The 25002-nt window shown below is 34.0% G+C and overlaps 1 protein-coding gene across 4 annotated transcripts in view; it reads right to left on the bottom strand.

Annotated features, from left to right (window-relative positions):
• Window positions 1-25002, bottom strand: part of DPH6 (diphthamine biosynthesis 6) — a 190086-nt gene that overhangs the window by 95023 nt on the left and 70061 nt on the right. For all 4 annotated transcript variants that reach the window (XR_004320524.1, XR_004320523.1, XM_032481551.1 and 1 more), the window contains exons 4-5: window positions 10970-11043; window positions 6642-6760 (exon numbers count right to left, since the gene is read on the bottom strand). Coding sequence is in view for 2 of the 4 variants with exons in the window: in XM_032481551.1 (XP_032337442.1) it covers window positions 6642-6760; window positions 10970-11043 (193 nt within the window). In the remaining 2 variants the exon portion in view is untranslated. The remainder of the gene's footprint in view (window positions 1-6641; window positions 6761-10969; window positions 11044-25002) is intronic.

Raw genomic sequence — 25002 nt, 5'->3', positions numbered from 1 at the left:
CAAGTTTATACTGCACAGCACAGGGAACAAAATTCAGTATCTTGCAGTAACTTATGGTTAAAAAGAATATGAAAACTAATGTACGTATGTACATTATGTATGACTTAAATATTGTGCTGTACACCAGAAACTGACACAACATTGTAAACTGACAATATTTCAATAAAAATATATTAAAAATAAAAAATAAAATAAAAGTATATTGGTTAATGTCAAAATGCAGGAAAATTTCCAGATGTATCTGTTAATTTTTGTATAGTCAAAAAACACACTTTGCCTGATCTCAGTATGATTACATATTCTGAGATTTCTTTTATTATATACAATATGGCTTATCTTGATAAGTGGTCCATGTGCACTTGAATGTGCAGTTTGCTGTTAATGGATAAAGTGTTTTGTAAGACGCAAGAAGATTAAATTGTTTGGTAGTGTTGTTCAAACATTCTATATCCTTAATAATTTTCTGTCTACTTGGTTTATCTATTACTGAAAAAAAATGTTGAAAGCTCCATGTATAATTATAGATTTATCCATTTCTCCTTATGTCAGTTTCATGTTGTGCTATGCTCTCTTGATAAATTGACCCCTTTATCATTAGGAAATGTCCTTCTTCATTCCCAATAATATTCTTTGTTCTAAAGACTACTTTGTCTGACAGTAATATAACCATCTCAGCTTTCTTTGAGTTCGTGTTACCATGGGATATCTTTTTCCATCCTTTCACTTTTACAATATCTGTCTTTATAATTAAGGCAAGTTTCTTATAGACAGCATATAGTTGGGCCTTCATTTTTGTTATTTGAATTCCATCTGCAAACCCCTCCTTTTTAATTGGAGGTGTTAAGATAATTTACATTTAATGTAATCATTGGAATGATTAGGTTTAAATCTACCAACTTACTTTTTATTTTCTATTTGTCTCATCTGTTCTGTTTGTTTTTTCCCTTTCTTGCCTTCTTTTGGATTATTTTACAATATTCAATTTACTCTCCACTATTGGCCTATTACCTACACACCTGTTTTATTTTTTAGTAGTTTTTTATGGTTTACATTTTACATCTATAAGTTATCAGTCTACCAACAAATAGTATTATATCATCATGTAAAATTTAAGAATCTTACACATTGAGCAACTTTCATTTCATTGTACTTTCCCTTTTATGCTATTTGCGATACTATAATTATATATTTACTTCCCATATAAACCCCACAACTCACTGTCTCTTTTTGCTTTAAATAACCTAGTTTATCTCTTAAAGGGATTCAAAAAGTTAGAATAGATCTAAAGTTTATCTACTCTATTATTTCATTGCTCTTTATCCCCTTCAAATTTCATTAATTTCCTTCTGTCCAAAAGGTGTCCTTTAATATTACTTGAAATGCAGATCTGCAAGTGATGAATCCCTCAACTTTTGTACAGCTGAAAATGTCTTTGTATGATCTTCATTTTGAAATTTACTTCTACTGGGTATAAAATTCTTGGGGACTTTCACTGATTTTCAGTACTTTAAAGACAAATTCATCAAATTCCATTTTGGACAGCCTCTGAAGCAAAGGCTGTTGATTCTTTTATCTTTGCTTTCTGTGTAGAATTAATTTTTCACATTGGCCACTTTTAAGATTTTCTCTTTGCCCCTGGTTTTCAGAAATTTGATTATAATGTGCCTTGTGATTTTCCTCATGATTCTTCTGCTTGGGGTTCATTGAAATTTTGGATCTGTACATTGATAGTTTTCATCAAATTAGAAAAATCTTTTGCCCATTATTTCTTCAACTGTTCTCCCCATCCCCTTTCCTGGGACTCTGCACCTAGGTTAGTCTGCTTGTTATGGTCCCATAGCTGACTGATTCCATGATAATTATTTTCAGTCCCTTTTTTTCCTCTGTGCTTCATTTTTGACAGTTACTATTTGTCTTCAAATTCACTCGTCTTTTCTGCAATGTCTAATTGCTGTGTATTGTTCCTTTCAGATAAAGTATTTTTGAAGTTCTGTTTGGGCCTTTTCATATTTCTTCTTTCTTTCCTTATCATAATCATGTTTTCTTCTAGTTTCTTGGGCATAATGATCATATTATAAGAGCTGTTTCAACTTCCTTGCCTGCTAATTACAAATCTGGGTCTACTTTGATTCATTTTCTTGGGATTAATCAAATTTTCTTGCTTCTTTGCATGCCTGGTAACTTAGACGTAAGGCATTATGAATTTTATATTATTATGTGTTGGATTTTATTGTATTCCTTTAAATCGTTTTGGATTTTGTTCTGGTATGGGTTAATTTATTTGAAATCAGTTTGATTCTTTTGAGGCTTGCTTTTAAATTTTGCTAGATCAGATTCATAGCAGCTTTTAATCTAACGCTCATTACTACTAAGGTGATATATGTTTGAGGATTCTACCTGGTATCATATACATGATGAGGTCTTTCCACTGGTGGCAAGATGGATATTCCCCTTATATGAACTGCTTTTGACGATTCCTTCTTCAACCAGAGGCAGTTCCTTTTCACACGTTCACAGGTTCATACTCAGCCAAGGACCGGAGGGGATCTTTCTGTAGGTCCACAGAGCTTTCTCTCCAGGAAGATCCCTTCTGTCTGGTATTGTCTTACAAAATCTCAGCCCTTAGCCTCTCTGAATTCTGAGCTCTGTCTCCTAAATTCAGTGAAACTACCTGAGCTCTCTTTGGGTTCTTTTCCACTGCGCTGCAGTGTAGAAATTACCTCCAGGCAGCTAGCTGAGGAGAAGGGTCTGAGGGACTAGTATGCCATTATAGCCCTGACCAACACCTACTTTACAATTTCAATTTCAGAGTCCATTCATGTATGATGTTCCATTCTCAGGGACTGGAACCCAATACACATTTGCTATAATGCCACTATAATATTTGAATTAGCCATCATAATCCAACAAGATAAAAGCAACATACACTGTTCACACATAATAACCAGACTAACTATGCATTCAGGTAAAGGTGAAATGACCATAAAAGAAGGTCAACAGTTATATTTCCCAAATCTTAACATTAGTCTAATTTGGTTTTCTCTTCTACAGCATCCTTATATACCACAAATTTCACTCTCTGAGACTTTCAGTGTACAATTCCTACCTTTCATAGGGATTACCTAGGATACTGAGCCCAGTATCTAACAATCCTAAGAAGATCTGTATTCCACCCCATCCATATACATGGCGTAAGATTCCCTGTTGGGGATTTGGGCAAACAAATCTGATTTCTCAGTATTTTTCAGATCTATGGCTTAACTGAGAGAATAAATCCAGCCCCCCCCCCCTGGTTTATTTCCATAGTAAATCATGATCTTCATAATTGGGTGAATTCCTCCAGGTTGAAATAGATAGAATGAATTAGTGGAAGCAAGTTAAAAGGTGGTGCCAAAATGTTTCTCCCATCTCCTGAAACTTAATAGTGCTTTATTAAATCCTTAGTGGAGATTCTACCAATTTCCTATTTTGTCATCCCAATTTTCAGAAGTCATCTAAACTATTCCACCTGGTTGAGCCAGTTATTTGCTCTCTTTATCTTTTCATTTCTCTCTTTTCTTGCCGCCTTTCTTTTGGATAGCTTGTAAGTTTTCTCACTATGCAGCCCTATGCATGGTAACTGAGCCAGCAGATTTGTCACTCCCCACTGAATAGTCTCTTGGCTTCCCAAGAGCAAGGTTTTCATGACCTATTCCTGTAACATCATCATTTGCGCCAATGACATCAAATTATATGTCTCCCTCTGGTCATAATAAAGCCAGTCTAGGGTTGACTGTAAGTTGAACCATTTCCATATTGCATTGGAAGGAGTATTCCATTTGTGATTCAGGGAAGGAGTGAGACACTTAGTCCTCTCAGAGTAAATTGCCAAATCCCAAATAATGCACTATAGCAGGTTAGTTGTCACACCATTCAGAAGCATACAGAATAGACTGTTACACCATCCATTTGCTCAACCTAAATAATCCTTCACATTCAACAATGTCTAGAAGAATGATATGGCCTCCTGACTGTTAATTCTAACAATCCCTGTCAATAATTACTATTCAGGCTTCTAGTATTTTCTATAAGCCCTAACACGTAAACAGAATACTCTTAGCATTGAGTAGTCACCTGACTTTGGTCTTCAAATATCTGTACGGTATTCCTACTGATCAATTTAGTTACTTTTCAAGCAAATGTATCTTTCAAGAAGTAGAAGATTTTCCAGTGATGGGTAAATATGGTCTCAAGCTTTTTATTCAACTACCATTTCTTTTTGTTGTTGTTTTTAAACTTTTCTGTTTTACCAGGGCTGCTAATAATAGTTAAGTCTTCTGCCATTATTTTCTATCCTCTTTTTTCTTGCCAAAAGGTGTCTTATGTATCTGTGGGTTTGAAAAACAAAATCCCACTGACTAGGCCAATTTGTAATAACAAAAGACTGGACTGTCAAATCAAATTCATACAAAGCATAGGTCTCACCTAGCATCAGGCTTTACTAATAATTTCAAGTATACAAGCAATCAAATGGCCAGGTGAAGCAGGGACAGAGCCAGGACTATTGGTATAGACCTCCAGATTTTTTCTGGTCAACATTGAACATGCTGTGAACCAGGTTAACATGTAAGGTCTCTAAGCAATACATGTAGTTTACATCACTTACACAGAAAACAGCTGCCTCAGTCATAAAACATTTCAATTTCATATTCAGATAGTTACATACCTTACATGACAAGTTCCAGGGAACCATGTTCTCAAACCCAAAGATTCCAGGTTTCTTTACCAAAATCCATCATAGCAACCAGAAACATCCTGCTAATGGCAGTTCGAAGATAAGGACTCCTCCCTACTATTAAGTATCATTAGTGATTTTTGTTTTGTTTGTTTATTTTTGCCATGAAGCCTATAATTAATATTTATAAGGAGATTATATGGGTTCTTCCTTCTTTTTTCCCAGGGGACTTATCCCAGTTACTAGAAAGAATGGATTACAGATCTGCTACTTGGTCTTTTTGTTCCCAGTAATTATGGGATTTTCTAATCAATAACATCTATGACCTTGAGAATCAAGAAACATTTTTCACTGTGGAAGACAGAAAGATTTTTCACAGATGGGAGGCAGAATTATTATAGTCCTTAAATAGTCCTGAATGTAATTTCAAAATACCATGAACTTATGAGGTTTTATATATATACATACACACATACACATATATCATTTCCATCAAAAGAAACCAAGGCTTCTTGAAGAAATGGATGTTCTAGGTCTGGGGCAGAAAATGTACAAGATGACACTATAGTTCATAACAGTACTATTTATAATGATTCCAAACTAGAAACTACCTACATGCCATCATTGATAAATAACAATTAAATTGTGGTTTATTCCTACACTGGAACTATACTATAATGAGAAATGAACAAACTATTGCTTTATTTAATAAGGTGGATGAATCTTACAAGCATAATGTTGAGCCAAAGAAGCCAGACACAACAGAGCACACATTGTATGACACAATGATATAAAACTCAAAAACAGGTAAAAGAATCTACAGTATTAAGTGTCAGAAGAGCTGTTACCTTCAGGAGGGCAAGTATTGACTCAGGAGATATTAGCATTGCTCTATACATTCATATAGAAACTCATATGACAAATATATCTATAGTGACAAATTCAATCTTAGGAACTGCTGAGCAACCTTTCTCAAAAATGAGAACACACCACCACCTCAATCTTTTTCTTTTTAACAGCTAAGGAGATCAACTGCATGTTCTCTAAATCAGGCTTTCCACTAAAGACACCACCTCGACTTCCACAAGAAGAGAATAAGCTTGGTGTTTACCAAGAAGAAATACGGAATCTTCCTTTTAATGCTGTTTGCAAAGTGAGTTTATCTGTAAAACCTTCCACAGCATGAGACCTTGTTATTTCAGAGATCAGCAAGGCAAACACTCTCAAATGAGGTACATGAATTAGGCTTTGAGAACCCCGAGGCTCCCGGGCATTTACTGTAATAGGTTCATGAAATAAATGAATTGGGCTCAAACCCCACAGTTTCTCGAAAAAATTCAACACAACAAATTAAACGTGTTCGAATGTAATATCCATATTTGAATCAGATTACCACTTGCCTGTTATCTCTATGCTAACTGATCAAATGATATTTCTTCAAATATGATTTTCTTGCCATCCTCAACAAAACCCACTACCCTGCTCATTTCTGATACCACAAAGCCAATCATTCCATTTTTGCTTTATTCAAAATACATTAAAAAATACAAGGAAAATATCACGTGTTTTAAAAAGCTTAAAATAGAGGTTTTAAAAGCTTAAAAAAACCCAAACTATATTTCTGTTTTCTATGAACCTAAGTTTCATAACTCAGAAAAGGAACTCAAATTGAAGGACCATAATATAATACCAGTTTTAGAGGTAGTTATATATTAAAAAAAAAAAAAAATGAAGAAGCTCACTACTTATCACTTTGGTAAATGGTCAAATGCCCATTTTAAAATTTCCCCTTACTCAGTTTCTTCAACTTGTGACTCCACAATTTTATACTCTAACCCATTCTTCTTTTTTTGTTGAAATTGCTTATTAGTGAACTCAGATTAGCTGTGTGGTAACAGACGGCTCCCTTAAAAGTCTGGCTACATACCCAGAGCTGCTACTTTGATGATGATTGCTTGAATATTAGATGATATCATCTCTCGGAGCAAATCTTCCTGGTTTCTCTGCCAAAGGTAAGCTAAAGTCTGGAGATTAAGCCTTTTACACCTATTAAAAAAAAAATGATATTTTAATGTTCTGTACTTGGATCCATAGCAATTACTTTGATTTTAAACATACTGCTTCTCTCAAGGATTTTAGCATATAAAATGCTTCAAAAAACATGTTTTGCATAATGAAGTTTATATATACAACATAAACATATTTAATTTCCATGGGCTATGCATAAACAGATAAAAATGAAATCTCTAGGCAGATTAAAAATATTAATTTTAGTACGACTCTAAGTTTAGAAATCTATGCAAAAAAAGCTTCCAAATGCTAATAGATGATTATTCTTGTTTTTAGAACTTCCCTGGGTATCAAAATTGTGCAGCATATGCAAAACAGGCAAATGAATTTATCTTAATAAAATAACCATATATTGATTAAATTTATAATACCTATGGTTACATTAATTATTCTTAACTACTAACTTTGAAATTTTTTTAAAGAATTTGACCCTGAGATGGGGAGAGGTAAGTTAGGAGTATGGGATTAACAGATAAACTATTATCATAAAATAGATAAGGAACAAGGATTTACTGTATAGCATAGGGAACTATATTCAGTGTCTTCAAATAACCTATAATGGAAAATAATATGAAACAATATATAGCTGAATCACTTTGCTGGACACCTGAAACTAATACCATATTGTAAATCAACTATACTTCAGTTAAAAAAGAGGAAAAGATGTGAGATAAAGACATTTTAATACAAATAAGCAAAAACAACTAAGAATAAACATAATTATGACAGCAAAAAAAAAAAAAAGAATTTGACTCTGAAAAGAAAATAATAATAATGAAAAGTACAATATATTGAGCACCTAATGCACTGCAGGCATTGTGCTACACATTCTACACCATGATGCTGTAGAAAGATGGCCAATTTTGGAGCCCAGACAAACCTGGATTTGAAACATCCTTCTACACTCAATAGCTGCATGACTTTGGCAAATCAGAACTACGCTCTAGGTCTTTAATTTCCTAGTTCATACATAGGGACAAAAATATTTCTTTTCAAAGTTCTTGAGAAGATTAAAAGATTAGAAAGTAAAATCATCCTTTATCCCCCTTTTCTTCACATTCCACATCCAAATCTACCACAATGCAGATAATTATGATCAGTCCTCACAAGTACCACTGCTAACCTGCTGGTGTGAGTCACCACTATCTTTCCTAACTTCTTTCCCTGTTTCCATTCTTGCCCTTTTAAAATCAGTTTTCAGTACAGTAGCCAGTGTGATCCTTTTAAAACATAAAACAGGTGATGGGATTCCTGTTCTCTGAACCCTCCCCATTACTCCTGGTAAAATAGCTCTACAGGGATCCTGCCCTGGTTGGCTCTCCTACCTCATCTCCTTCTACTCTCTCCTCACTCCAACCCACCACTCCAGCCTGCTGGCTCCTGCCTAGCATACCAGCCACATTCCCTGCCTTCTTCACTTGCTTCCTGCCCTCACTTTTAAATGTCACTTTCTCAGGGAGGACCATAACTGATTGATTTAAAGTAATGTAGATTAATTGATTGATCAATTAAAAATAACATAGGTAAAGAATGTAGTTAAATGCCTGGATAAAATAGGTATTCAATAAATGGTAGTCAGAGTCAAGTCACACAGTAAGCGGCTGAGATCAGAGTTCACATAAAAGATATTTGCAGATACTATCTACTATATATAAAATAGGCAAACAACAAGTTTCTACTGCACAGCACAGGAAACTATATCAATATCTTGTAGTAATGTATAATGAAAAAAATATGAAAACGAGTATGTTGTATATGTATGACTGAAACATTATGCTGTACACCAGAAATTGACACAACATTGCAAACTGACTATACTTTAATTAAAAAAAATACATATATATATATATATTTAGCTCTAAACCTCATCATCCCTAATGTCAGGAAGGTTTTCTGCTTGACTACTCCAGTCCACACTGAACTCTCTTTCTCTCAAGAAATCCCAATATTTACTAAATGTACCACATGTTTGGTCATTTACTCACAAATGGTCTTAGAAATATCATTCTTTTTTTCATCCACATATACCCTGCCTTTCAAAGAAATCAAAATCTTCATTAACATAGAGACTGTTTTATCTTTTTTCTTTGTAAAATGTCCCGAGCATAGAAAGCAATGTTGAGGAAATTAACAAATACAAAAATAATAAAACTGTAACTACCCACGTAACACAAGCATTACAATTTTTGCTGTCCCATCACCAATGTTTAATACCTACTAAACAAACTTGTCTCTCTACCTTTTTTAGCTAAGTTTTTTTTTTTTTTTGGGGGGGGAAAAATTTTTTTATTCTTTCCTGGTCATACGGCAAGTTCTTTGCTGCTGCTTTGGTATCCAAGATCTTTTGACCATTTGTAGACTTAAGTCACACTTCTTTACCTATTTAAATTCTTTAACAATTCAAAATATCATGGCTAAAATAAGCCTCCTCTGTAAACCACTGTTGTATTTGAGCCTGTGACATCTATCAAAAGTTTTATATCTTGAAAATATAATGGCGCAACACAAACTACAAACTGAAGATCAGTTAATTCAAAACTGAGTTTGTAGACCAATGGACTTCTAGCAACACTGCTTTAAATCTTCAAGGATAAAAGTAGTGCAGATATGCTCTATGGTACATAATCTGGGCATCTTAAATTATGTGCTGAAGTGTACCTCAGACTGCATGAGAAACAGCTTGCCTCTGTCTATGAGTATGCTGTGGATGCTTCTTCCACATAGATAAAAAGCCGTTCCTAATCAGGAGCACATTTTCATTTGGTTCTGTAAAACTTTCATAAATAGATGTCAGCCCTACCTATAGTTTAGCTACCCATTAAACTATGTAGGTTTGAAATTATTCAAAAACATAGATTTTTAAGCAAAATAATTTGCAGAAGATATGACTTACAACTTGATGAAAATAATATTTTTAACATATGGCTTAAGGGATATGAAGGGATATGTAATCTATCTCCATCTGCAGATGAGCTGTTTGTTCTCAAATGTAGGCAGACAGAATGTAAGAAAAACTTTTTCAAAATATACATGTTCGCCCCCTCCCCCACACCCACCTCCTCTCTCCATTCTGCAGAGTTTCTGCTGGTTCCCTAAATATTAGATCATAATATTTCCTTCCCTTTAGTTATGCTTTGCCTTGCTTTACTTTCATTTACTTTTAAAATTCTGTATGTTTAACTGCCATAAATTCACTGTAGAGTTAGAGAGAAAATATATAAACAAACAAAATAAAATAACTTTTCAAGTCCATTAATATGCAAGTTTTTAATGAAACAGTCAATACGAATGTTTCTGTGTCAGTGAGATAGTTAATATAAATGAATATTATATAAATACAGCCCTTATCTTATTTCCATTTATCCTTTTGAATGGCAAAATCATTTATTTCTAGGTCAAGTTGTGCTTAAGATTAATAATGGGGACCTTATTTTCTTTTTTGCTAATATAATTACATGTAAAGTCTCTATACAGTATGTTATTTATCCAAATAAATTAAAAATAAAAATTAAATTCATTCAGGTGGTGTTTTGGTAAGCCAACATTAAATAATCATTATTATCATTTGACCTGATGCTTTTTGAATAGATCAAAGGAATTGACTGTTTTGTTACTTGCAGATACATCAATATTTTATTAGTGCTACCATTGCTTGGGAGGTAAGGGAGAATGGAGTAGCAACAGTCTAAACATTTCTTGAAAGTTGAATGGCTTTTTATAGGAATATTTCAGTTGTATGAATATTTTTAGCCAATAATTGAATTTTAAGAACCAAAGAGGAGGAGGTTTCTTAATATGCCTTTTTAAATTTAAAATATGACTGTATTCTTCCATTTGCTCCTGATTTTTATCAAAAATGATGATGAGTTAAAAGAGATTAAAAGGGTGTATTGATTCAAATAAGGAAAAATTGAAAATAATACTTTGACTTTTAAAATCTTTGTTTCAATTTTTTATTATAAATAATTTTTCCTTGAGGTAACTAAATTTTCTTATATAAGGATATAAGGATAGGAAAAAAGTAAAAGTGCTACTTTAATTACTTAGGGAAATACATTTAATTTCATGGGGCATGTAGAATACCATATCTACTTATTATTTGGATACAATTATTAATTTTTTATTTATTCACATTCTTAAAATACATATATTTTTAAAATATAGAACAAATTGATGTTCTCTTACACATTTTCGACTCGAACACGCTGATAATCAGAGAGTATAGCACCGACTGATATTCCCTCTACTTTTTCTTTTTCCTGAAAATGAAGAAAAAAAATATAACTTTAAAAAATAAACATGTGACCCTGCCACATGTTCTGAAAAGTACAGATTAACTAGGTTTCACCTAGAAAATCACCATAAAGGAGAATAATTCACTAAAAATACTGAGAATAAAAATCTACATTTCAGGAGGGAAAAAAAAGCATACTAGAAAATATATACTGAAGTCATCCTCTCAGCTATGGGGCAAATAATTATTCTTTTTACCTAAAATCCAAATAATTAGAGATCATTTTTCATGGAGAAGGTAAAGGAAGCACTTCCAAAATATTTTCTTATTTGACATATTTTTAAAGACTCACTGATGTTCAATGGAAATTTCTTAGAAATTTCTACTAAGGACAAAGTTTTCCTAGATAAAGTAACTTAAAAAAAAAAAAAAGCTATGGCAAAGAAGGTAAAGAAACATAATGATTTTAATCTCTATCTTAGAAAAGAGTGATTGACATAGGAGCATCCAGAAAGCAGAGATGATAGAGGCATTACCCGTGTAACAGCATAGCATAGTGAATAAAGAAATCTAGGATAAGAAGAAAGCAATGAATTATTATCAACTGAGTTACAACTGAGGACATCCAGCAGTATATGTAGCAGAGTGCCCCAGGGAGGAGGACTAGTCTATCCAGCATACCCATTAATGATGTGGAGGAGAATGAAAATGCAAATATTATCAAGTTTATAGATGACACAAAGCTAGGATAGATTAAAAAGAAAAGAAAATTAATCAAGTACATGGATGGATATGGACAACTTGGGGATTTGGAAGGACAGGTGTAAGATGAGATTTAAGGTAAAGAAGTATAAGATAATACACTTAGGGAAGAATCACACACAAAAGGTATAAACTAGGGAACTGTTATCTAGAAAACAGATATGAAGAAAGTGACTGGGGGGTAATTACTAATAATAAACTGAATAGAAATTCTCTGACTAGGCATAAAAAAAAAATACACCCTAGCAAATGGAACACAGAAGAAACTACTTCAGAGAAATGACTCCATTATTAACACTCTGGTCTTTACAAACTTGGAACAAAAGAACAACTGTGTTTCACATTAAAACAGATGTAATACTTTGAGACATGATGAAATAACCTTGTATGTTCTAACATGATGCCATAATAAAGAAACAAAAATGCACAGCAGGAATCCCTCATGTCTTTGAAAATAAATCCAATTTAATATTTCCCCTCTAAAATGATAGAGAAATACCTGCCCAAACCCCCCAAATAAAATGACTCTTTCTAGTAGATAAGGATTCCAAGAAAAGAGCTATTTCCTTTGCTTTCCTATTTCAGCAACTTTGTGAGAACATTTGCTTGTAACCTTTGCCTAACCTTCCTAGCCATTTTCTTTTCATAAAAGTCATTGTATTCATTAGAAAAAGTCAAGGCACAGCCCTCCTCATTAAATGAAAATGTGGCATAGATCATCGAGTAGTGAATGATGTTATCAAAAGACCAAAATTTTAGTTATATTCTTATACCATATAGTTGTTTATCTGAAGTTCCGCCAAAAGAAAATATAAGGTACTGAATTGTGTGTGTGTATGTTTCTCTATAGATCATGAAAACTAAGACAAGAGTTTCTAAAATAAGTGAAGCCACTGTTAAACTAATAATTGGCATTTATTATCCATTTAAAATGTGTTAAAGTTCTATAATTCTCATTTAATGTTCATCACAATTCTAAAATAATTATTTTTAGTTTTTCCTAGTCTACGTGTGGTCTCTGGAATTCTCTTCTACTTCTATCTCTTATTTTCTATTTGATAATACTCAACAAATCAGCTCTAGAATTATATACCCTACTGAATTTGACTGTTCTTCAACACTTGGCCTAAATGTAGATTATTAGTTGCGTTTTTTCAACAATCATGATCACTACTACCTGTTAGAAATCCAGATCTACCATCTCTTAGCTCTGTGATTCTGAACAAGTTGTAAAATTTCTGTGTCTCAGTTTCCTTATCTATATAGTGAGGATAATAAGAGTTCTATTTTCTAGGGTTATTATGAAAATGGAGTAAAATAATACAGATTAATAACAATGACCACATCTAGTAAGCACTCAGTAAATATTATCTTCTGTCATTATCATAGTCTTCTTTAGTATTTCTACTATTATTAGTAGAAATTACTGACTACCACCAGTAACTAACACCACCACCACCACCACCACCACTACTACAACTAGATAAAGCTCTACCTTGACAGACAAAGCCCTTCATTCCTGAGCTTTAACCTCTTGCTCACTATTCCTTTTTAACACTAACTTACTGACCTGTGATAATTAATTTTATGTATCAACTTGTCTAGGTTAGGGGATTCCTGGATGGCTGGTAAGACATTACTTCTGGAAAAGATTAGGATTTGAATTGGTACTCAGTAAAAATGATAGTCCTGGTTTAACCAATGTAGGGGGGAATCATCTAATCTGTTGAGGGCCTGAAAAGAACAAAAACATAGAGGAAGAACGTATTTACTCTCTGCTTGAGCTGGGACATCCATCTTCTCTTGTCCTCAGATATCAGTTTTCCTGGTTCTTGGGCCTTTGGACTCAGACTGGGATTTACAACACAGGGCCCCCCTGTTATTGGGCTTTTTGGTTTGGACTAAAACAATACCACCAGCTCTCTCTGGCCTCCATTTAACAAAAAGGGTCTACATTATAAATTAACAAATTAGCATTTTGGCTTATACATTAGTTTTAAATGGCATTGGTCTGTATTAGTCTATATACACAACTAAAAACGTTTTCTATGTCCATACTATGTCCTATTTTCATAAATAAGATTACCCCTACTGCTGGGAGATTCAGGCACCAAAACTAAGTAATAAAGAAGCAAAAAGCTGGGGAAAGTTTCACAAAGAGTTGACTTTAGGGCCTAGTCATGAAGGATACACATGATGTTGCTGAGAAAGAAAAGAAAGGTAGTAGGTAACAATTCACACAGAGTGAAGAATATGAACCAAAGCAACAAAATTAAGTGGTTGGCATATCAGAGGATGGTCAGCAGTGTGCGGTAACTGCAAGTGGAAGCACACATTAAGAAGTGGAAGGAAAAAAAGCTGGAAAAAAACTGGGATTAGATTGTTCAGAAATGTGGCCTGCCTCCTGAAGGTAATATACAGCCCGCCCCTGTAGAAATTTTTTTCTAATCACCTCTATTGTGGTCCAATTTACGTACAATAAACTGCATCCATTTAAAGTGCACAATTCAGTTAGTTCTGACAAATGCACACACCAGTGAAACTGCCACCACAATCAAGATACAAATCATTCTGATTACTCCCAAAAGACACCTTGTGCCTCTTTGCAGCTCAACCCTCCCGGCTTCACTCCTGGATTCAGGTAACTACTGACCTATTTTATGTCATTACATATTAGTTTATATTTTCTGGAACATTATATAAATAGCATCCTATAATATGTATTCTTTGTTTCTAGCTTCTTTCACTCAGTATAATGATTCTGAGGTTCACCCATGTTGTATGTGTATCCACAGTTCATTCTTTTTATTCCATTTTAATCCATTGCATGGATTTGCCACATTTGTTTATCCATTCACTTGCTGATGGATATTTGTGTTGATTCCAGTTTGGTGTTCTTATGAATAAAGTTATGAATTTTCCTTTATGTCTTTGTGTGAATATAATGTTTTCATTTTTCTTGAATTACTACAGAATTTGAGAAGTGAGATAATGATCATATTTGCAAGTAGAGAGATAAACCAGGCAACAGTGTGAAAGATAGATGGAATACAGAAATAGAAGGAGACAAATTTGAAAGAACTGAAGAATAGGGGATATGAGGGCAAGTTCCAAAAATAGTTTAAAGACAAAACTAGTAGGACTTGGGAACCAAGTGAACAGGAACAAGACGTACACATAAAGGGTGGGACAAATGACTGAATTTAAGTGATTATTAACTGAGAAAGCAAATACATGTCTTAAAAGAAAATACTGAATTTATTTAGCACTGTATAGTTGTGTTCGATGTGTCTGCTACATAACCAAAGCAGATAAGACTAGTAGGTATACTGAATACAATTAGCCCTCCACATCTGTGGGTTTTGCATCAACAGTGGATCAAAAATATATATTTTTTAATTTTCCATGAAGTTCCAAAAAGTGAAATTTGAATTTGCCACACACTGGTAATTATTCACATAGCATTTACATTGTAGTAGGTATTACAAGTAATCCAGAGAGGACTAAAAGTACGGGAGAATGTGTGTAGGTTACATGCAAATACCACACCATTTTATATAAGAGACTTGAGCATCCTCAGATTTTGGTATCCACGGTGGAATCCTGCTGACTGACCAGTTTCCTGTGGATACCGAGCGATGACTACACCGGTAGTCAAGGGAGAAAAGAGAAAGATGGAGGTGCTGTCAGCATATGGGAGAACTTGCAGCCACAGGAGCAAACAAGAACCTCAAGAAGCAAGACACAGAGTGAGAAGACGGCTCAGCGTATGAACCTGAGGATGAAGTGACTTATAAGAAGAAGGAGGAGATGGAAAATTCAGTGAATACATTGAGAAAGCCCAGTATGAAAACAACAGACACAACCAGGATAGAACAGTGCACAGAATTTTGTTAAAATTTCTTAGCATCCCTTTGTTTACAAAACAAGATAATGATAATATACTTGGGGGCATTGTTGAGAGCAGTAACTAATATAAAGAATGACATTATGTACTGATGTTTCTGGTACTCAGTAAAGCTATTGTTGATTTTACTATTTTCTGAGTTGAACTTACATCCACCGTCAATAGTGACAATGGCTTAAACTATATAGTTTACACTTGTGTTTGAGAGTCCCTGTGGCTTAAAATGTGCTAGACTATTTAGGTTCCAGTCCTTTGTCGCTAACTCCTCTATAACTGACGTTATTTTTATTTTTATTTTTGTCACCTTTGGTCTTAACTATTTCATGACAGGAATGTAATTTGTGTTCAGTTCTTCAAGTTTTCTGAATTGTGTTGAATTTAACAATAGATATTCATTAATGGATTAATTATGTTTATTTTACTAAGGATCTGAAATTTAATCTTTGAAGAATTTGGCAATAATGTGCATCAAATGTTTCGTTCTTGCTTTCATTAAACATGATAACTTTCCCCTCAGTGGCCATAACTAATCTCCTAGTTGTAAAATATTGTAAAATACAGTGGTTCTGTTGAACTTTCTACAGCATATGGTGCTATGTATGTAAGAAGGAACACAGGTATGGTTGGCAAACAGGCCTTAAAACAGGTCTTAAAGGCTGGTTATTCTACTTAACAGCTATGTCAGCCTGAATGGGTTAATCTCCTTGTATTTTTATATATAAAATCTGGTTAGTAATATTTTGGACTATTATAAGGAATTACTGAGATAAGATATACAAAGCACCTAGCACAAATCTTGGTACATAACAGGAACTTGGTAATATTGTTACTTTATCCTTCCTTTTCAACAAAATTCAGTCTGTGCACACACCATTACTCCATCCTGGCTGTGTCTCTTATTATCATGACCGGTCTTTCTCAATGTCTTCACTTACTTTTCCTTTTCCTCCCTCTTCTTACAAGCCACTGCATTCTCAGGATTAAACACTGAGCCCTCTTCTCACTCTGTGTCCTGCTACTTGAGGTTCTTGTTTGCTCCTGTGGCTTCAAGTTCTCCTATATGCTGACAGCACCTCCATCTTTCTCTATACTCTTTTAAGCACTAGGGTACAGCTGTCCCTTGGTATCCAAGGAGGGCTAGTTCCAGGACTCTGTTGTGGACACCAAAATCTGAGGATGTTCATCTCTTATATAAAGTGGGGTGTATTTGCATATAACCTACATACATTCTCCCATATACTTTAAATCTTCTCTAGATTACATGAAATATCTGATACAATGTAATTGCTATGTAATAGTTGTAAATACAATAACCAAATTAGCCAAGGAGACATCACAAGCTTATCTGTTGCTTAGACCACTCTTTTCCCCAATTTCTTCAATGTGAAACACACCTGCAAGACTGCTGGAGAGCTAGTCCAGGCAGCTATCTGACCTACATCGCCATTCATAACAGTAGAAAAGTCACTTGCAAAAATGGACATATAAACTGGTACAAACAGGTTCATTATTACTGTTTCCACACCTACCTGTATGCAAAAAGGACAGAGATACAAAGGATTTATTCAGAAAACGCAAATACATCAATATATCAACACTATCTTTAAGAATCCAAAGTCTGAATACAGATGGTCAATCATGCTTCTCAGAATGCTTTCTCATTATAGGCCATTACAAGGTATTGAATATAGTTTCCTGTGTTATACAGTAGGACCTTGCAGTTTATATATTTTAAATATAGTAAATGGTATCTACCCCACCCGCTTTTCCCCCTAGTAGAATATAAAAAAGAATATATATATATATATATATATATATATATATATATATATATATATGCATCTCTATGCTGTACACTAGAAATTAACACATTGTAAATTGACTATATTTCAATTAAGAAAAAAAGAATACATTTTCAATTTCTGGAGACCAGAAATAGGCCAGATTGTAATAATGCCTATTTCTGTACAGTGATTTATTTTTGCTATTTTATTTCCAACCTTATACTTTCCCAAATATTTTTAACAACATGTGTATCACTTTTTCAATTAAGGGAAAAGTTATTAAAATCCATTTGTGCACATATGTACTCATCTCTTACCCTATGTGCTGATAAGCTGGCAGGAGAAATTATTCATGTATTTATTATCCAGTAATTTATAAAGGCCTATTGTGTGACAGGTCCTCTACTAAGAAGAGTGAAACATTTGAAAATAGCACAGTTGCCTTAAGAAGTTAAAATCTAGTGGTAAGGGATATGGGAGAATGGACATACAGAGAAATTAAATAAAATAAGTAATGTAAGTCTATACAGATTATAATGGACCACAAAGGAAAGAATTCTTGCCTGGGGTGATGGCACTAGAAAATACTAAAAAAAAATTATACTCCAAATACCAAACAGCCAGAAATGTTGATTCTTTGCCCTTCTTGACTATAAGAAAAGAGAAAACAGCTCCTACTACTGTCTTCCTACACCCTCCTTCATATAGCATTTATGTACAAAATCCACCAAATATTTTTTTCAAAGAAACAAATCTGGTTCTAAGAAAAGAAATATATATAATTTATCAGCTAAGAAATCTGTGTAATTCTAATTGTTTATCTCCATTTGGTGTCTGATTGTGTGGTTGAATCTTCCATATTAAACAGTAATCAATATGCTATTAGACCTATTCTAATCACCAAAATAAGTATGAACATGGACCTGTCCATATGAGTTTATAACCTAGTTCTAAAGCCTTAATAACTACTAAGCCTTATTGACTACTCTTAAAATCAATAATACCCTTAGTACATAGACACATAAGGATAGAAATGGACTTCTACTATGAAATGTACCTAATGTGTCTTCATTTATATGCAAAGTTCTACCATATAATAGTTAAAAGGCACCCAGTATAGAAAGTGGGATGATGAAGGCATTCAGCCATATGGCAACAGTGATGATTACAAGTTTAGAAGAAAGGTTTAAAAGTAGAAATCTAGACCCAAATTATTTATTCACTCAATATGCACTTGTCTTCATACTGAGATGCTGATTCACAAAGCCAATAAGATTAACTTCTTAAACAACTTTTAAAATGCAATTTATATAAATGAGGATTATTTTTTATGTTTTTCTAAACAATTCCAGCTTTTTTGAGGTATAATTGGCCAATAAAATTGTAAGATGTTTAAAATGGCAACGTGATGAAAACAAGCTGTCCTTTTTTTACAAATGAAAACTAGACCTATTTATTCCAAAGATGAGAAGATATACAACTTGCATTTATCGGGGATATTACTTTCTTTGAAAAATGCCTCAGTTACCAGTATTATTCTGTTAATGAGTTCCTGCCTGTTGAGAAAAAAATGATCTGCTGAATTTAAAGTGTTTTTCATCCGAAATGCATTCTAACATTTTTAATATGAACCATTCATTATAGAAGCACACTTGCATTATAACTCTGAGTGGTAATATTTGGACTTCTGGCAACATGACATTATTAAATAAAAAAACATTTGGAATGCCAATGATATTCCGGGTACTGGATAACTAAACAAGAAATTTATGTGGCCAGTAAAGCACTAGGTACTTTTTTCCTTAAAATTCCAATTCTTCACTTTAATAGAATTACTCAAGCCCAGGTTAATAAAAGATAACCACAGAAATGAATACTATTTTATATGAAATAATTCTGAAAGTGACACACAGAATTTCCAAGTGATATATTCACACATTTGACTAAAATTTTTGTTTGACTTGTTACTGTGTTTCTTAGCATCATCAATATAAAACATTTCCAAAATGGAAAATGATCACCATCTGGAGTTCTACCATTAAACAGTGAGCTCATGACAGAGTATTAGGTCACTAATTTGTAACATTACTGTCTCCCTTTGTGAGCTTTCTCAATTAAATAGGAAAAAAGTTGTTAAGACTGAAAACTAAATGACAATGAAACTGCAGAAAATCATAATCATTTGTCATTTATTTCCATCTTAAAACTAATGTGTATTCTTTTACTTTTGAGTCTCCATCTTAGTTACAACACTATGACGCTCCTAGTTCTGAATAAATCAGTTGTTTGTTACATAAAGTGTGTTCCAGCCTCAATGGAGAAACTTAGAGATTGTTGGTCATCCTAGACCAAATTCAACACAAAATGAAACCAAATGGAAGTCTAGAGCTACATTTTATTTTTCCTTAAGTTTCCCAAGAATACTCATCCTTGCTAACAAGACAAGGTGAAATTTTGAGGACTTCAGTGAAACTCTTTAACAACAAAATAAACAAAGGATTAAGTTGTTAATCTTTGATGAGAGAATAAAGAAACAATCAAGAAGTATTCATTTCCAAGAAAACCAGTTTGGTAGCAGGTGTTTGGATATTAATCCTTTATCATGTATGTTGTTTGCATATATTTTCTTACATTTAATAGGATGCCTTTTTATTTTGTGGAGGGTTTCTGAGGCTGTAGAGAAGCTTTCTTAGTTTTATGCAGTCCCACTTATTTATTTTCGATTTCATTGCCTTTGCTTTCAGTATCAAGTCCAAAAAATCATTGCCAAGACCAATGTCTAAGAGTTTACCCTCTATGTTTTTCTCTAGGAAATGAAAAGTTTCAGATCTTACATTCAACTCTTCAACCCATATTGAAAAAGTGACACACAGAATTTCCAAGTAATACATTCACCCATTTTGAGTTGATTTTTATGTATGGTGTAAGATAGGGGTTTGGTGTTACTCTTTCGCATGTGGCTAATTAGTTTTCCCATCAGTGTTTATTGAAGAAACTATCATTTCCCCATTGTATATTCTTGCTTTTTGTCAAAAATTAATTGACCATAAATGCAAAGGTTTATTTCTGGGCTCTCTTTTCTGTTCCATTGATCTATGTGTCTGCTTTTACAGCAGTATCATACTGTTTTGATTACTATAGATTTGTAATATAGCCTGCCTCTATTTTTGTTCTTCTTTCTCAAGACTGCTTTGGCTATTCGGGAGTTTTTGTGGTTCCTTACAAAGTTTAGGATTTTTTTCTATTTCTATGAAAAAAGAGTCACTACAATATTGATAGGACTGCAATGCATCTATAAATTGCTTTGGGCAGTATGGACATTTTAACAATATGAACCCTTCCAATTGATGAGCACAGAATATTGAGCACATTAACACTGTTGTGCAATTGGTTTTACATTTTTAAATGATTATGTAGGAATACTGATCAGAAAAGTATAGAGAAGCAGAATAACTACTTAGGAAAACCTAAAGGAATCTAAGTAATAAATGATGAAGATCTAAAGTAAAGAGGTGGTTATGATGATGACAAGGAGGAGGCAGATATGTGATATAAGAAAAGATCGATGGATTTTGGTGGCATGTGGCTGAAAAAGAAATCCAGAATCCTCTGAAGTTTTTTGGCTTGGTCACTTGATGGAGAGCAACAGCATTAATTTTTATAAGAAACACACAAATTTGGGGAGAAATATGATGACTACTATTTTGGACATTAAGCCTTACAAATGAGAGCTGTCCAGCAGACAGCTGGATGTGGAACGCAAAAGACAGAATATAAGTGGGTGATAAAAACATGAACATCAGTAGTAACTGAAGCCATAAGAAGAGATGAAATCAAACAGCAAGGAAGTGTAGAGTGAAACAGGGTGAAAAATGATGCCATGATGAATCATAAATGGTAGAAAAAGGAGGGTCTTGAAAGAAAACTAAGGACAGAGAAACAGATGGAAAACTAGAGGGAAGGATTCCACAGAAGCCAAGGTCATAGAAGAAAAGCTTACAAAATCCCACAGATCAAAGAAAGGAAAGATTGGGAGTGAAAAAGAATAAAACATGTCCACTGGATTTAGCTGTTACTGACCTTAACGACAGAAGTTTAAATGCACTAGTGTTGATGGGAACTAAACTGAAGCAGGGTAAGAGAATGGACAATGAGAAAGAAAATAAATATAAATAAATATTCTAAAAAGATCTGTTGTAGAGAGATGGTACAATTGCTAGAAGGGGAAGGAGGATGAAGAGGGAATACATCATGTTTAGTATTTCAAGTTCACAAAACATATTGGTGGCACCAGCATGAAAAGAATTGGACATACCATTTCCCAGTTCAGTCTTACTTCTACTAACATACAGAAACATTATCCAGGTCAAGAATGACACAACCATAAGAAAATATATGTATCTCCATAATCTCTAAAAGCACAGGTGTCTTCCAAAAAGTAAAGCAAAAACAAGAGAAAACTCCATACTTTTACCTCAATAATTGTAGTGTCAGCAGAAAAACTTTTTAAACAATTTATAACTTTCCTTTAAAAATATGTCCAAAATTAAACTTACTATAATTACTATGGAAGCTGTGATTCACAGTCAAAAGAAAATATGGAATGTGATCAAGGAAGCTAATAAACAGGGAAAGAGAAGAACTGAGTTAAAATGTTCAGGTTTACAACATACCCAATAGCAAAATTTTGTACAAATCTCAACTCTCATAAGCAGAGTTTCTTCATAAAATATACACGGCATTAACTAGTTCATAGGGTTGTGTGAGGCACTAGTATAACATATAGAAAAGTGCTCAAATAATCATAAAGGGCAGAACAAAATGCTACTTATTTGCTCATTAACCTCTTTTATGTTCTCATTTCTCTATATTTGTCACTAACATCAACTCAGGTTCAAACGTACAAGCAACCTTAAACTCTCCACTCTCTGTGAGTGCTTACCTGGAGCCAGACAGACACTGAGACTAGAAAGACTCCCCATATCCAGTCACTACTAGTTAATAGTAGTTCAGATGTTCTCAGCTCACCCTAGAATAGTATCAATGGAGCCATCACTGCTCTCTCCACCTTTAATTTCTTCTCCCTCCAGTTGGTCCAACTAACAGATTCATCTTCCTAAAGCAATCCCTTCACACTTCCCCATCTGCCAATACATTTCTTTCTCTAATCTGCATCTATTTACATAAATTTTTACATAAGTATCTACTATTTAGAGTGAATGTACTAATTTCCTATCTCCATGCCTTTGTTCTTACTCTTCTTTCCATTTGCAATTTTCTACCAGTCCACTGGCCCCAACCTCCACCAGGTGCAATCCTACTCATTCTTCACAACCCATGAAGCCTTTACCTGATCCCTCTGATCAAAGGTGATTTCTTCTGCCTTTAAACCCTTTATGCCTCTTACTCTGTACACTTCTTGAGGCACTTTAAATATTATTTCATGTATATACACATATATATAAGTTCTATTTGATTCTGTTAGCATCCACAGGCAGCCAGTATAGTGTCTTACATTCAATCATCAACGAAGTGCATGAGAAGAATTCAGTCATTTCTATAGATCCAACAAAGATAAAAGTAAAGGGATGACTAATTTATTTAGCATATTAAAGTTATACATTGTAAGATTTGCACTTCAATGACTGTATCAGTCAAAGTACAAGTAGAAAAAAAATGAAACTACTCTAAGAATTTAAAGAAAAGTACAGGGAATTGATTATACAGATTACAGGTCACAGAACTAAGAAGCCAAACAGAGCACAGTAAGGGAACCCAGGGATCAGCAAGAGCAGAAAGCAGTTACTATCCCTGGGCGGAAGGGACAAAGGACGATTTTCCAGAGCCCAAGAATCAACTACTCTGGTAGACACTGGAACCTCAGAGGGCCCGTCCAACAGGAGCTGAAGCAAGTGGTGAGCCACTCACAGAAAAAAAGAGAAGAATCAGGGTTTCTCACTACCTTTTGACCTTCAATATCCCCAGTTGCTCCCACTGGCCAAATCTAAGGGACAGCCAGCTAATGAGAGTGTCAGAAACAAAGCCCACTAAGTCCCCTTGGGATTCCAGGCAGTGCCTGGAAGGGGCAACAAGCAGATATGAAGGCAGAGGCCCAGGACCTGTACAATGATCTTAACAGCATGTAATCACTTAAGAAAAAAAAAAGTTTAAAGAAAAGAAAAAACTACTTATGAAAGTAAAATGTGTAAAAATCAGCAGAAGACAAATCCCAACAGACTATTTTTTTTTCACTCCGTAAGTTATTTCAAAGACAGCTGAGTTCCTATATGCTTGGCATCACTGATAGAGCAATATACAGGCAGACATCATCCTTATCTTAATGACCTTACTGTCTAGCGAAGGCTTTCTAGAATAATCAATGTTAATAAATAAGATGTAGTAATACATCATAAAATTTGGTGGTTTCCAGCATCACCACATAAATGGTTAAGAATTGTGAGCCATCAGCTCTATTTGAAATGTTATTTTCTTCTGATTGTCTTAGGTATTATTTCTGAAACTGAGAGAAGCAACTTCAACCAACTATACCCATAATGGAAACTGAGGAGGAACAGTCTTTAAGATGCTTGGTTTCAACTATAGCATACTTTGCTTACAGACATAGTAAACAATCTTATGGCTACCCGAGGGGAAGGGGGGTGGGAAGGGATAAATTTGGGAGTTCGAAATTTGCAAATATTAACTACTATATATAAAGATAGATAAAAAACACATTTCTTCTGTACAGCATAGGGAACTATATTCAGTATCTTGTTGTAACCTTTAATAAAAATAATGAAAATGAATATATGTATGTATATGTATTACTGGACATTATGCTGTACACCAGAGATTGATATGCTATAACTGACTATACTTCAATTTTAAAAAAAGGGAAAAAAATACTTTGCTAGAAGTCAGGGATAGCAAGAGAATCCATGTTTACATATGCTAATAATAAATTTCATGTAGATCACTCAACAAACAGGAGTTGTCTCATTTTTACATGAAGTCTGGTAACAATCCTGGGAAAGAAAAGTCATGGTGCCAGTTTTAAAAATGAAGCAAGTGCTATAATTTTTATAAGTTCACCAAGTAAATCAGAGGCATCATTATCAGGAAAAGGACTCAGGTCTCCCAACATCAGTTATAAGTTATTTTTATTAAGGAAATGAAAATAAAAGCTTACATCAGTCATAACATAATCACTGTGATAGAAAAAAGCCCAATTCCTCCTGTGTTTCTCCTTTATTCTCACACTACTACCACACTTATAACACTTCTGACACCAAATGTATGGGGAAGATTGTCCCACATCAAACAATTCTGCAACAACTGCTGAGTGTCCTACAATTTAACTCAACTCTGACACTATCTGCCTGGAAATAACATTAGATTTCACAGGTTAGGGGAGCCTGTCCCACAAGACTGCCCCCATCCCACCATCTCTTCAGATGCCAAGAGCAAGTAAGTGGGTCCCCAGGTTACTCACAACTTCTGTCCAATTTGGATACAAACCAGAGGTCCCCAT

The sequence above is a fragment of the Camelus ferus genome, chromosome 6, assembly GCF_009834535.1.
Source record: "Camelus ferus isolate YT-003-E chromosome 6, BCGSAC_Cfer_1.0, whole genome shotgun sequence".
NCBI classification, from domain to species: Eukaryota; Metazoa; Chordata; class Mammalia; order Artiodactyla; family Camelidae; genus Camelus; species Camelus ferus.
The sequence above is the reverse complement of the archived record's forward strand: the minus strand, read 5'-3'. Positions and strand labels throughout refer to the sequence as shown.